At 44.9% G+C, this 15,763-nt stretch overlaps 2 protein-coding genes across 2 annotated transcripts; both read right to left on the reverse strand.

The window, feature by feature from the left end:
* Positions 1-1,503: 1,503 nt before the first annotated feature.
* Positions 1,504-2,095, reverse strand: LOC136140873 (vomeronasal type-1 receptor 1-like). The gene is given in 2 exon segments (XM_065899021.1): positions 1,504-1,710; positions 1,712-2,095. Coding segments are annotated over 2 exon segments (591 nt in total).
* Positions 2,096-8,327: 6,232 nt separating this feature from the next.
* On the reverse strand, positions 8,328-15,763 carry LOC136141181 (zinc finger protein 134). Its single transcript, XM_065899351.1, has 2 exons — positions 15,508-15,763; positions 8,328-10,119 (listed from the first exon to the last, which is right to left on the reverse strand). The coding sequence occupies exon 2, from the start codon at positions 10,016-10,018 to the stop codon at positions 8,879-8,881; it is 1,140 nt and encodes a 379-aa protein (XP_065755423.1). The 5' UTR covers positions 10,019-10,119; positions 15,508-15,763; the 3' UTR covers positions 8,328-8,878.

Here is a 15,763-nt window from a genome sequence, read left to right on the forward strand (position 1 = left end):
CAACACTGTAAATCAACTATTCTTCAATTTTTAAAACAAGAATTTTAGGGAATATATGAATTTCTATTAAAAAAATGGAAAAGGTAAACCCAAAATAGTGTGATCAAGCTTTATAGTGGAAAAATTTGGTGCACAATTGTATACACGTGTGTGTATATACATTCTCAAGAAATGAAATATTTTGCCTCTGCATTCAATCTGATACAATAGGATGTTTTGTTTGAAATACATAGAGGAATTCCAGCCTCACACAGTTAATTGTGAATATCCCATGAAGTCTTTGGAAGACTCCCCTATATATCCGCAGGAGAATAAAACTGAGTAAAGAAACTTAAAAAAAAGAAAAATGAAATGTAATTCCAGTGGTAATATAGAAAAGCCAAAAAAAAAAAAAAGTGCCATAAAATCCCTGAGTATCTTACGTAAAATAAAATCTTAAATTGAAATACTTTTTTGTAAAATTTTTTGGTGGCGGAGGCCCACACTGCATGGGCATGTGGGATCTTAATTCCCTGACCAGGGATACTATTTCTGTTTTTTTTAATTTCTTTATTTAGGCTGCGTTGGGTCTTCGTTGCTGTGTGTAGGCTTTCTCTAGGGGCAGGGGGGGGGTGCTATTCTTTGTTGCGGTGCGCGGACTTCTCATTACAGTGGCTTCTCTTTTTGCGGAGCATGGGCTCTAGGCACATGGGCTTCAGTAGTTGTGGCTTACAGGCTCTAGAGCGCAGTCTCAGTAGTTGTGGCACACAGGCTTAGTTGCTCCGTGGCATGTGGGATCTTCCCAGAACAGGGCTCAAACCTGTGTCCCCTGCAATGGCAAGCAGATTCTTATCCACTGTGCCACCAGGGAAGTTTTATACTATTTCTAAATATCCTCAGCCATTCCTGAAGGACGTGGTAAAACTATGTTCACGGTCTTTGTGTAACTATTTACCTATAGGTCCCGATTTGGCTAAATCTAATAGGGCAGTTTCTGTTTTTTGTTGTTGTTGTTTTAAATTCAATTTTTAATACATTACCTTAATCAGAACTGCCTCAGGGGCTTCCCTAGTGGCGCAGTGGTTGAGAATCTGCCTGCCAATGCAGGGGACATGGGTTCGAGCCCTGGTCTGGAAAGATCCCACATGCTGCGAGCAACTAGGCCCATGAGCCACAGCTACTGAGCCTGTGCGTCTGGAGCCTGTGCTCCACGATAGTGAGAGGCCCATGCACCGTGATGAAGAGTGGCCCCCGCTTGCCGCAACTAGAGAAAGCCCTAGCATAGAAACGAAGACCCAACACAGCCAAAAATTAATTAATTAATTAAAAAGAAAAACAACAAAAAAAACTGTCTCAGAGATGGGACTTCCCTGCCAGTCCAGTGGTTAGGACTGTGCTTCCATTCCGGGGGCATGGGTTCTATCCCTGGTTGAGGAACTAAGATCCCACAAACTGAGCGGTGCTACCTCAGAGAACTGGCACTTGGTAGATATTTGCATGTGAATAAAGAAGGAAACGGGTAACTTAGTGCCCTGTAGAGGACATATTACACCCTATGAAGAAAAAAGCAATCTTCACAAAGCGTAACTTAGAGACACGCGTGTCATGGGTGATGAGCACGAAGGAGCTGAGAGTCGGGAAACATAAAGCCACGAACACAGATGTGTTCACCAGCCATTGGGCAGGATTCACACTTACGACTACACAGAAAGTCAAAATGGAGGAAAGAGAAATAAAGTAAAACAAAGAAGCTCACCAAGATCGGGATGGTGCCTGTGGCTCTGGCCTCGTGGGATGGTCTCAGGGAGAGGCTGTTGCTGTGAATGTGTTGGACTTGCTGCTTGTGTCTGTGCAGGACAAGGATCATGGAGCCACTAGCCCAGACCATGAGACACAAAAACACAATGAAAAATATTATCCTTGCCAGCAGTGAGCTTGTAATTTTGTCTGGAGTAGGCTCAGAACAGTATTCATATACTTTTCCCAAACTTACATTTTTGGTGTTGCTTAGGCCATGCACCTTTATAGCAACATGCACATTTACTAGGAGATTCAGGATCCAGCGAGAGGAACAGCAGAAGCCAGTGTACTTTGGGATTCTAATTTTGACCTCCATCCACTTAGAGCTACTGGGACAAAGTTGTTTTGTTTTGTTTTGTTTTTTTGCGGTACTCGGGCCTCTCACTGTTGTGGCCTCTCCCGTTGTGGAGCACAGGCTCTGGACGCACAGGATCAGCGGCCATGGCTCACAGGCCTAGCCGCTCCATGGCATGTGGGATCTTCCCGGACCGGGGCACAAACCCGTGTCCCCTGCATCTGCTGGCGGACTCTCAACCACTGCGCCACCAGGGAAGCCCTGTTTTTTTCTTAATATATCTTTATTGGAATATAATTGCTTCACAATACTGTGTTAGTTTCTGTTGTACAACAAAGTGAATCAGCCATATGTATACATATACCCCCATATCCCCTCCCCCTTGAGCCTCCCTCCAATCCTCCCTATCCCACCCCTCTTGGTCATCACAAAGCACCGAACTGATCTCCCTGTGCTATGCTGCTGCTTCCCACTAGCTATCTGTTTTACATTTGGTAGTGTATATATGTCGATGCTACTCTCACTTTGCCCCAGCTTCCCCCTCCCCTCAGGAAGCCACCAAGGAGGCTGGTAGTGCTGAGGGAAACCCCTCTGGCTACTCTATGAAAATAGAACACAAGTTTATATCCAGTAACGACCAGGAAATATTTCAGTCCAAACACTGTCATTTCCTGAGGGATCCCTTTGGAGAAAAGAACTAAGCAGTTGGCTAGGACGAGTTAGTTGGGGATTTGTTCTGTGGGTCTGAGACTTCATCCAGTGATCAAAGTGAAAGTATAAAAGCAAAGAAGTGAGGAGTTACCCAGGATCCCAACTTTCATCTGAGTGAGGAAGATAATCACCCAGTCTAGGTTAGTAGAAACCATCACATTAGTACCTGAGGGATAATGTTTAATTGTAGTCAGAAGAATCTGAAAAAGAAAAGAAAGACTATATTAAATCTTATTCCCAAAAGTGTTCAATGCTTAACCTGACATTAAAAGCAAACTGAGGGCTTCCCTGGTGGCTCAGTGGTTAAGAATCCGCCTGCCAATGCAGGGGACACGGGTTTGATCTCTGGTCCGGGAAGATCCTTCATGACGTGGAGCAACTAAGCCCGTGCACCATAACTACTAAGCCTGTGCTCTAGAGCCTGCAAGCCACAACTACTGAAATCCACGCACTTAGAGTCTGTGCTCCACAACAAGCAAAGCCATCACAGTGAGAAGCCCACGTATGACAATGAAGAGTAGCCCCTGCTCACTGCAACTAGAGAGAAAGCCTGTGCACAGCAACGAAGACCTGGTGCCGCCAATAAATAAAATTTAAAACAACCTGAGAATGTCTTTATGAAAGCAAAGGTTTTTTTATTATTATTATTGAAGTACTTTATGTAAAAGCACAGTTCTGAAAACAATGTAAAAGTAGGGTACCAGCAGACATACTCTGCCATATACACAGACTGTAAAACTTTGCAGCTGTAACAAATTAATCTGGAAATTATCTACACTGCTATGGAGTTATCATCAAAATGTATTTTAATTGCAATAAAAATCAGGGTGCAGGGAACTTCCCTGGTTGTGCAGTGGTCAAGAATCTGCCTGCCAATGCAGGGGACACAGGTTCGATCCCTGGTCCGGGAAGATCCCACATGCTGTGGAGCAGCTAATCCCATGTACCACAATTACTGAGCCTGTGCTCTAGAGCCCATGAGCCACAACTCCTGAGCCCACGTGCCACAACTTCTGAAGCCTGTGTGCCTAGAGCCCGTGCTCTGCAACAAGAGAAGCCACTGCAATGAGAAGCCCATGCACCGCAACGAAGAGTAGCCTCTGCTCTACGCAACTAGAGAAAGCCCATGCACAACGAAGACCCAACGCAGCCAAAATTTAAATAATAAATAAATTTTTTTTTTTTTTTTTTTGTGGTACATGAGCCTCTCACTGCTGTGGCCTCTCCTGTTGCGGAGCACAGGCTCTGGACGCGCAGGCTCAGCGGCTATGTCTCACGGACCCAGCCGCTCCGCGGCACGTGGGATCTTCCCAGACCGGGGTATGAACCCATGTCCCCTGCATCGGCAGGCGGACTCTCAACCACTGCGCCACCAGGGAAGCCCCAATAAATTTTTTAAAATGCTGTGGAAGGGGCTAGGTGGAAGCACAGAAACCATGTAGAAGATTCTGAGTGTGAGATGATGGTGGTTGTGACTTGGAGGGAGCAGGGTGGATGATGAAAAGTAGTCAAACCCTGGTAGCTTTGGAAGGTGAAGGCAACAGGACTCCTATGTGATAGACGTGAGGAGAGAAACAGAGGCTTCGAGGATGAATCTGAGAATTTTTGCCTGGACAACTGGAATATGAGGTGCTCTTGAAATAAATAGGGGAGGTTGAAGTTGGAGTAGGTTTTTATTACTTTTTAAATTTTTTATTATTATTCCTTTTTGCGCACACCACGTGGCTTGCAGGATCATAGTTCCCTGACCAGGGATCAAACCGCTGCCCTTGGCAGTGGAAGTGCAGAGTCTTAACCAGTGGACTGCCAGCGAAGCCCCTGGAGTACGTTTTTAGGGAAATAGAAACTTTGGATACATTTTTGTATGGTACATGTGATGTATATAGAATTAGTACTTTAAGTCTATTGAATTTGTTACAATATGCTTCTGTTTTATGTTTTGGTTTTTTGGCCCTGAGGCATGTGGGATCTTAACTCCCCAACCAGGGATTGAACTTGCACCCCCTGCATTGGAAGGCCAAGTATTAACCACTGGACTGGCAGGGAAGTCTCAGTACTTTATTTTGTTTAACAGGTAAAGAATTATGTTAGGGGGAAAATTAGTGTTGGCTTCCAAAAGTAAATTTTCTATATTAAAAAATAAAGTCAAGGGCTTCCCTGGTGGCGCAGTAGTTGAGAGTCCACCTGCTGATGCAGGGGACATGGGTTCGTGCCCCGGTCTGAGAAGATCCCTCATGCCGTGGAGCAGGTAGGCCCGTGAGCCATCGCCGCTGAGCCTGCATGTCCAGAGCCTGTGCTCTGCAATGGGAGAGGCCACAAGAGTAAGACACTCGCGTACTGCAAAAAAAAAAAAAACAAACAAATAAAGTCAAGATTTGGAAAAATAAAAGGAGGAGCTTAGTTATGAACCTATTCAGTCTCAGGTAACTGCCAGACATCTAAGGATAATGTCCAGTAGGAATTAGGTACAACTCTGAAATTTGGGAGAAGTAACTTGGCTGAATACATCCATTTGAGAACTGTTAGATGGTATATCAGTTATAAGACAGGGTGAGATCCCACAGAAACAAGAGTTCAGGATAGGAAAACAGGGAGTATAGAAAAGTCTCTTGAAAAACTGTCACACAAAAGTAAGAGACATGAAAGAAGCAAGGAGCATATTTGGCCAAGGAGTAGGCAGACTATTGTTTACAGAAAAGACAGTATTTACAATGCAGTTTGTAAAACAAAAAAACAGAGCATCAGTGGTTCATATTAAACGAGATCTGATCAACCACAGGGTCAGATCCAGATTGGTCATTTTCTCCAGGAAGTTCTATCCCTTGTGCTTTTCCCACGTGAAGCTGTTTTGGTACATGCAGGTATTGTATTACCATGTTTTCACAGTAAATTGCATCTTTAATCACCTGAAAGATGATCATTTTTATCCCAAATTATGACAGGGTTTTGAATTTCCTAATATTTTGTTAAGGATGTTTTTCATCTATGTACATGTGGGTGTTGGTCTGCAGTTTGCTATTAACAGTACTGCCTGATTTTGGTATCAAGTTAAAGCTAATCTCACAAAACTAGCTGAGAAGACTTCCATCTTAAAAAAAATAATTTGAGTGGAATTGGAATTATTCCTTCCTTAAATGTCTAGAAGTCATTAGTCATCTTGGCATGAAATCATAGTAGGAAAATTTTAAACTACCAATTCAATATCTATAATAGAGGGCACTTGAGATTACTCATTTCTTCCTCAGTGAACCTGAGTAGTTGGAGTATTTCAAGAAATTTTTTTCTCAATTTCTGGTTTTTGTAGAGTTGTTGGAAAGTGTTTAAAATATCACATATAGGGACTTCCCTGGTGGCACAGTGGTTAAGACTCCATGCCCCCAAGGTAGGGGGCCTGGGTTTGATCCCTGGTCAGGGAACTAGATCCCACATGTATGTCGCAACTAAGAGTCTGCATGCTGCAACTAAGGAAGCTGCCTGCCACAACTAAGACCTGGCGCAACAAAATAAATAAATATCACATATAATCCTTTTAATGTCTTTAGTGCCATCCCATCTTTCATTCTTCGTATTGGTAATTTTTTCTTTTTTTCTGATCAATCTACCTAGAGATCTATCAATTCTCTTGATCTGAAGGAGTTTTGGAGTTCACTGATTTTTCTATTACCTATTCTATTAATTTCTGCTCTTTATCCTTTCCTTCCTTTTGCCTACTTTGGTTTTTAAATTTTTTATTTTTTTTTAAATCAAAGGGCATGGTTTATGTATTTATTTATCTATGGATGACTGCATTGGGTCTTCGTTGCTGTGCATGGGCTTTCTCTAATTGGAGTGAGTGGGGTCTACTCTTCATCACAGTGTGCGGGCTTCTCATTGTCCTGGATTCTCTTGTGGAACACGGGCTCTAGGTGCGCAGGCTTCAGTAGTTGTGGCACCTGGACTCAGCAGTTGTGGCTTGCAGGCTCTAGAGCTCAGGCTCAGTAGTTGTGGCGCACGGGCTTAGAGCGCATGAGCCACAACTTGAGCCCACGTGCCACAAACACTGAAGCCCACACACCTAGAGCCAATGCTCCACAACAAGAGAAGCCATCGCAGTAAGAAGACTGCACACTGCAATGAAGAGTAGCCCCCACTCGCCTGAACTAGAGAAAGCCTGCACGCAGCAATGAAGACCCAAGGCAGCCAAAAATAAATTAAAAAAAAAAAAAAGGTCTTAAAAAAAAAAAATTTGCTGAGAATTTCCCAAATCATCAAGTCTTGGGTCTTTTCTGTTTTTCACGTCTTCCCTATATTTACTTTTCCCTATCACATTTTACTATAATCAGTAAGAAGAAACGAGGCCACAACTTTCAACACTTTTTAGAAATGTCCTCAGCTAAATGTCCATAAAAAGACTTGCACATGAATATTTGCAGCAGCTTTATTTTTATATTTAGAATCTGGGCGGGGGAACTCCAAATATCATTTAAGATATATTGATATGGCGTGGTATATCCATATAGAACATTACTCAGCAATAAAGAGAATGAGCTATAGATGATTCTCAAAATAATCATGTTGCAAGACAGCAGACAGAAGTAAACTTTTAAGGTTCCACTTAAATAAAATTCTAGAAAAGGCAAATTTATCTATACTGAAAGTCAATCAATGGTTGCTTAGGGGTGGTAGGTAAAGTATTAGGAAAGGCACTGAGAAAGGGTGATGGATATATCCAATATCATGACTAGACGATTTCAAATGTGTATACATGTATTAAGGCTTACCAAACTGTACAGTGTGGGCAGTATACTGCATGTTGACTACAGTTCTATTCTCAGTCCCAGGATTCCTGCCCATGCAGTATCAGCTGAAGAGCCCAAGGAGGCACAGAAATTGAGGAAAACTACATTCTTTGCTCTGCCACTGACCCTGGTCATAAGAATGAGACAGCCCCAGAGAGCATGACAATCTCCATACATGATCTCATCCAGCGATAGTGACTTGAATGTTTATGGATGTGTTTTTAGCATGGGCACACCCATTCTCGTTTGCAGCAGTCTCTCCAATCCCAATTATTCACACCCAGTGTTTCTGCATCAATTTTGTTTCCTTCCTGGACACAGTAAGTCTTACAGCCAGTGACTCCTGTACCAGATTCTGGCCTTCAGGGCATATGGCACTTGGCAGGTCCTGAGGAACAGCTGCCCCTCAACAGTGCCAGGGAATGTGGCATATATGGTGAAAACAAGACACTGAAGCCATGCTGCTCCCAAACATGTTGTAGGTTGTTACAATACCACCCTTCTCAAGGTGATGTCTGGACCCTCGAATAACTCTGAAATCTAGACAAAATCAGGCCCACAAAGCCCTGAATTCTCACCCAAGCTTTTGTCAGCAATGGAAATTAACACCAAGATTGGACTGAGAACTGTTCTCTGCCAACCTGTTCTATTTGAGGCACACAGTTGGGAGCCCACCACAAACAGTTTACCTCTTCAGTTTGGCAGAGTCTAATGGATTCTAAACCACTCCAGACAACTAAAAAGAACCTCTGAGATTAAAGGTGGCTTAAATAATAAGGTATTTATTACCATACAAACCAGAGCAACATGAGTCAAGTAGTTATCCAGCCTGGGTGACTTGGAGGCTGGAAAAATTCATCACAAGTATCACATGAGACCAACAATGTCCATGAATAAAGTAAACCTTTTCTGCTACCAGAGCACAGCTTAGATCATCGTGGCTAAAGGTGGATCATGTCCATACCTTTTCCGGTCGTAAGGAAGCAAATGAGGACCACCATTTAATTCAGATTTCTTATAATTTCCTCCAGGGATTGAAGAGAGCATGAAGTTCTGCCTCCCCTAAAAATATTAGGGTAATTAAGCTGGTTGAGTTGAGATGGTTTCAGCCACAGGCACTAACAAATTTGGCAAGGAACCTGAGCAGGTCTGAAAGTGCAACATAGCTTCTGAAAGCTTCCCCTGCACCTGGCATTCATAAAATACTCCACAGTATTAATGTCCAGATATATGTGGTTCGACACGATTGATGTCTCCCTCTCTAAAGGCAGACACAGAGCTCCTCGCCATGCGTTCTGTTGTGTTGGAAGCACTCCTAAAGCCTTCCGGCAGTGTGAACTTTCTGGTGCCTAATGAGATGGGAGCTTAAGCTATACGATTTCCCACATTCATTGCATTCATATGGCCTTTCTCCAGTGTGAACTTTTTGGTGCCGAACAAGGTGGGAGGTTCTGATGAAATCTTTCCCACATTTGCTGCACACAAAAGGCCTTTCACCTGTGTGAACTCTCTGGTGTGCAATAAAGTCAGAGCTTCGACTAAAAAATTTCCCACATTCAGTGCACTCAAAAGGCCTTGCCTCAGTATGAATTCTCTGGTGTTTAATAAGGGTATATTTGTGGCCAAACGATTTCCCACATTCACTGCAAACATAAGGATTTTCTCCAGTGTGGATACTCTCATGCTGAACAAGTGTGGATTTGTGTCTGAAGACTTTCCCACAATCGTGGCACTTATAAGGCCTTGCTCCATTGTGAACTCTCTGGTGTACAATTAGGTTGGAGTGATGGCTGAAGTATTTGCCACATTCGCCACACTTATAAGGCATTTCTCCAGTGTGAATTCTTTTGTGCTGAGTAAGGTTGTCCTTGCGGCTAAAGGCTTTTCCACATTCACTGCACTCATAAGGCCTTTCTCCTGTGTGGATTCTCTGGTGCTGGACAAGTGTGGCTTTGCGGCTGAACGCTTTCCCACATTCATTGCACTCATAAGGCTTTTCTCCAGTATGGATTCTCTGGTGCTGGACAAGTGTATCTTTGCGACTGAAAGCTTTCCCACATTCGCTGCACTTGTAATGCATTTGTCTAATGTGATAGACCTCCCCACTCTCAGTGCTCCTTGTTTTCCTCTTGCTGTGGGTGGCCTTTTGCTGGTGACTGCCCAAACTGGTCTGGAAGTTCTTCTGCTCCTCCTCACATGCAAAGGGCTTCTCTGACAGGTGAGGTTCTTCACAGGCCCTACAGTTCTTCACAAATGAGGTCTTGCCTTTGTCTCCTCTTAAGACTTTCTCTACATTGTACAGCTTCTGGTGCTGGTCAAAGTTTACACTGAACCAGAATTGTCTCCCACATGCCCCACACGTGTAAGGTTTCAGTCCATGGTGTGTTTCTTGGTGTTCATCCAGGTGCAAAATATCTTTCAAGATTGGGCCACATAAGTCACAAGGGTGAGCCATCTGGGTTGATGAATCTGCCTTGAAAGTATGAACGTGTGACACTGCTACAGAAACACTCTGCTCAGAAGGTGCCTCTTCATTCTCCACTCCATGCCAACAACCTGAAAGCAGAAAAATGCTGCTGAACAGCATGCTGTCTTCAGTGGGAGTGGGCATTCCCATCACAAATGTGTATCTAGCATCTAGCATACCCAGGATTGAGTCCACAGGGTTGCTGGCAGGACAGCAGCTTTGGGATTAGGTTAAAGAAAGAGCTGCTGTGCGGTACTGGACTCTGGGTCACAGAATGGGGAAGGCCTTACAGCAAAGACACAGGATGGGGTGTAGCTGAGAGAGAAGAGGCAGGCAAGATCTCCAACTCACACCTTGCAAATGACTTTTAGAAGGGCCTTGACTATTGGTGACAGGTGAGTACTATCCAGAAATGTTATGTCCAGGCCCAGAAAATGTGATTTAAAATGAGTAACTGGTATTCAAAAACTATTTAAGTACATGCTTATGTTTCATGACACATTAACATTGTCCAACAGATGACAGCACCACAGAGGGAGCAGTAGAGAGCACTGATGAGTGGGGTGGGCAGGCCTGGGTCACAGATCAGAATAGAAGTGAAAAGTATGTAAAGAGTCCAGAATGCGGAGGAAAAGAGAAATAAGGTATGGCCTATAGCCTGGGCACCAAACAGCAGTGGGCATAGGACAGGTTTCTGTTGCTATTTGAACCCATCCTTGAAGTTATATCCTGCCCAGACTCCCACTCACCAGGGCCTGTCCATGTCTCTTTTGCTGTGGCTAGTCAGGACCTCTCAATCAGGCACTCATCTTTCCCCTGCTACAGTTCAGCAACCACAGAGGATCTAGAAGATACAAGTCACACAGGAAAGACAGGGCAAGCGAAGAGGAAAGCAATGGCCCAGGGTAGCCCACCCAGGAGAGATTAAATACAAAATGAAAACCTTAAAGGAACAATCTATGGGCCCCACAATCAGTGACCATAACTGTAATTCATGATAGAGACAGGCCCAAGGGAATGTCAATTAAAGAAAGGGGACATAATCTGGAGCAAAAAGGCATCATGAATGTAGACAGAGCCATCCACCCAGGAAGAATCCAGGCAGGGTAGTATCCACTGGGCTGACCATAAGACTCTTGACCTTCAAATCCTTCCTGGTAATTTTGGGGCAACAGAAGTCAGAAAGCATAGGGAGCATACCCAGCCAAGACCTGGCACCCAGAGGATGTATGTGAGGGAGTGCTCACGGTCCAGCTATAGGGAGGAAATCACAACTTCTAGGGGAAAAACAGGAAGAGCAGAACATAGCCCAGAAAACTGGGATATGCAGGGCCTTACCCAGGAAAACCATAAGAGCAAAGCATAGAAGGCACTGCATTGTGATATGAGAGTCTCTGAGCTTTATCAAGAGGTCCCCATTGCTCCCAGGAAAAATACACAAACACACCCTCAAAAGTCACATGATCCTACATGAACAGCACAAGAGCACAAGGGTAGCCTCTCTCCCCAGGATTCCCAGTGTATCCACCACAATTTCACATTCCTCCCCAGCTCCCCAACGCAAAACAATACAGCAGGCCCTGGTGTAATTGATGCCTCCTCTTTCCTCATTTTCCATTAATCATTTCACCCAGCCTAGAACAAAAAGCAAGTGGACAGATAGACACCCTGTATAGTCTGGGCCTGGCAGGCAGGAACCAACCCTTCTCCAGCCAGCTAGATCCCATGGGATCCAGAGATTATGCCTCTCATACACAAATTTGACCTCCACGTTCCCCTTAAATCCCTCAGTACCTGAGCCCCCAGGCCATGAATTCAGATTCCATCTCCATGGACACATCACTCTTTAGACCACACCTCCCTCGTTATCTAAGGAGGCTCCTAAAGTAGGTACCTCCCAGATGTAAACCTGCACGTGGCATCCAGAGAATGCTTGGTTAATGCATCCAGGGTTACATCCATCGCCAGTTAACAGCCTCCACTGCCATAGGTATTTCCAAACTCAGCTTTTAATTTCTTCCTTCCTTGATTAAACTTCAGCAATTCAGAAGCACATGCAGATTATGAGATAAAGCCAGACCTTTTCCACCTTGCTACTGAATGCTGGGGATGCTATACCCTCATCAGTCACAGGCTTAACACTTACCACTAAACTCTCATTCAAAGCCCATACCCACTGGCCTTCTACCCCAAGCATAGTGACTCTGCAGCTGACCCAATTTAGCTCTGAACTAACCTACCAGCTCAACTAAAACTCCCCAGTCCCCACCAAAGGTCACCACAAAAACCTGAAAAGCACACGGAGAGGGGAAGAAGGACCAGCTTTGGTCTTTCATGTCATTTCTATTACTGCTTTACCTCAGAATTCATCTCATGTCTACTTTCTCCCTTTCATCAACTGCTAGATCCTATTTTCCCTGCTCACTGTGGACACTAACCTCCCTTTTCTTGCCTCTAAGGTAACTCTTACTTCTACTCCACTGTGCCCACTTCCTTTCCAGACCCCCAAAGGCACTGCCACCATGACATAAAGGTTCTCTCTCTAAATCTGATACACAGCTCTACCCTAATCACATACTGGCTGTCACCTTGTGGATGTCTCCAACTTGAATCCCTCCTCTGAACTCCATACCCATGTGTCCAGCTGTCCACTTGATATGTCAACTCAGATGCCTTTGGACCACTGCAGATTCAACATGATCAAAACCTAACTCTGGATATTACCTCTGAAAGTTACTCTCACCACCAACTTTGTCTTCTCAGGCAAAAAACAGTGGGGTCATCTCTGACTTTCCGATCTTTCTCTCACACTCCACATCAGAAAATCTGGTTGGTCCTACTTTAAAAATAAAAACAAAAATAAATAAATAAATAAATAAATAAATAAAAACCCCACCAGAATCCAAGCACTTGTCTCTTACCCCTGTAGTCACCACTCTGGCCCAGCCATCATCAGCAGTCCTCTTTACTACCCCCATAGTCTTTTCTTCACTGTGCAGAGAGAAACCCTGACCAGAATAAGATCACTCCCTTCTCTGGTCCAAACTTTCCATGGGTCCCACCACTTTCAGAACAGAAGCCCAGCTCCACAGGCTGCCATTTCAGAGCTGAAACCTGTCCCCTACTCTCTGATCACTAGACATAATGGAGAACTAAAGTTCCCCGAAAATGACCAGTTCAGTCTCAAGTGATGTATTTGCATATGATGGTTCCCATGGGCACTGTTCCATACTTCTTCCCATTACTTGCTGAAAATGGAAACCCTTCCATATAATTCCAGAATAGTTTGCAGGGCACAAGGCCTCTGGTGACACCAGGATCCCCAAACCCAATGGCAGGCAGAAGGGTAGGCTAAGATTCCCAAGACACCATTATCTGCCATAATGCGTTGCCAAGATCATGGTTGACTGAGGACCTGTACACTTTGCACTCACCTATGCAGGGATCTTAATCACTTCTGCCACCACAGCAATCTGGCAGGAAGAGGGAGCTGGGAGTGGCAGGTTACCACAGTGGGATCTCAAAACTGTTCCTCTCACCCCTACCTTGCCCTTTGGTGAGGATGATTTCAGATTGTCTAACTTAAGATACTCAGACCTTAGTGCTGCCTCCTACCAGCTATGTAACCATGATCCAAGATTTCTCTGTGTTCTCACGTACAAAGCAGGGATAATGGTGGTATCCACCTAATAGGGCTGTCTGTATCAAACGTGTTAGTAGGCGCCAAGTACCTTTGAAATAACTTTTACCATCCACATTCTTAACAGTTTTTGGCTTGAATGAAGTACATAATAGGTTCTTGTAAGTTTTGGGTTTGTTTTTAAGTCTTTAATAAAACTTGATATTTAAGACTTTTCATTGTAATCAAATACTTAGAGACAACTTTTTCAATCATTTAAGCAGTGGTATAAATTTATCATACCTAAATATTTTTAATTTTTAACTGCCTGCTAACGTATACTTGCCAGGTATACACTAGATCCTTTCACCAAACCAGCCTACCTGGTATATATTCCTCTGAAGGTGAGCATGCTGGTGGCCCTTCATTAGAGGTGTTCATCATCTCTCCTCACCTGATAAGTCAGGGAACTGATGTAACAGTGCCCTGGATTGGGGTGGGGCTGCTCCACTAGCCTGGCTGACTTTTCCTCGGCTCCACAGAGGGGCATGCTGAGTCCACAGAGTGACAAATTTATAGCACCTTACACCTTGCTCTCCATCTCAGGTCAGGTTCCTAATACGCTACAGCCCTCTCTCTCCTGCTGACACCACCCATAACCCTTTCATATTCCAGGACCTCTCCTTTCTGGAGGAAATCTCAGGGACGTCCACCCCTTTTCCCTGTACTTATTCACCTCAGGGACCACATAAAATAACAACCTTAACATTCTCCCCCTAAATCTCATCTCCAGGCTTTGATAAGACCTCACTCCTCAGAGGTCTCCAGCCCAGCTTGTTATGCAGAACTCCAGACCAGCATATCCAAATGCTTATGTAACGCCAATACTGTGAAACACTATGGATTTACCATGTCCTAAGTTCAACTCCTGTTCCCCCTGAAAGGTGCTTCCCTCGTCCAACTTACCCATTTCCATTCTTTCAGATGTTCAGGGAAAAACAAAACAAAACTTGGGTGGTCCTTCACATCCCTTTTTCACTCACAGCCGTATCTAACACACCAGAAAATTCTGTTGGTTCTATCTTTAAAATCTCTCCAGAATTTAATGATTTATCCAGTCCCAATCCCTCCCCTGCCACTGTTCTGGTATAGTCACCAACACAACGTTCCTGGAGTTTGTGGCCTCCTCACCGGTCTCCCTGCCTCCATCCTCATCATCTCCACCCCACCCTAGTTTGTTTTCCCCTGAGCTTTGGGAATACTTTTAAAAATCCCTGATCACGTCATGTTCCTCCACGGCTCCCAACGTCCTCCTAATGAAAGCACTCGCCTCACCCTGACGTTCCAAGCATTACTACTCACACTCTCTGCTTCCTTAAGATGTGAACACCCCAGTTTCCCGAAAGTTCCCGATCAGTGACAACCCCAAATCTTTGCTTCCGCTAGTGGCTCAGCGGGGTACCACTCTTAAACGTCTCACCACACTGGCTATTAGAAATGGCGGCTTGGGCTTCCCAGGTGGCGCAGTGGTTAAGAGTCCGCCTGCCGATACAAGGGACACGGGTTCGTGCCCCGGTCCGGGAAGATCCCACATGCCGCGGGGCGGCTAGGCCTGTGAACCATGGCCGCTGAGCCTGCGCGTCCGAAGCCTGTGCTCCGCAACAGGAGAGGCCACAAGAGTGAGAGGCCCACGTACCGCAAAAAAAAAAAAAAAAAAGAAATGGCTCCATCCGCATACGCCCTGGAGTCTGGACCAGAAGAGCCTGGACCAGAAGAGCCTCAATAGTCACCACTCGGGGTCCTACGATTCGAAGGTGGGGGGAGGGACGCGTCAAGATCCGGGGAACGCAGCACCCACCTAAGCCAGTCCGTCCCCAAGGCCGCCGCCATCACAGTCTGGACCACACAGATTCGGGAGGGATCCCAGGTCGGAAACCGGGCATAGCCGTCGCTCGGCCAGGCGGCGGAATTCTCGCGAGCGCTGCCACCACCGAGCCACTCTGCATCGAGGACAGGGTAGCCTCTCGCGCCTTCTCACTTTCCGTAACCTCTGAATCGACCCACAGCTCCCGATGTTATGCTCTGATGGGTAGACCAAGAGCCAACAAAATGTC

The sequence above is a fragment of the Phocoena phocoena genome, chromosome 20 (genome assembly GCF_963924675.1).
Source record: "Phocoena phocoena chromosome 20, mPhoPho1.1, whole genome shotgun sequence".
NCBI classification, from domain to species: domain Eukaryota; kingdom Metazoa; phylum Chordata; class Mammalia; order Artiodactyla; family Phocoenidae; genus Phocoena; species Phocoena phocoena.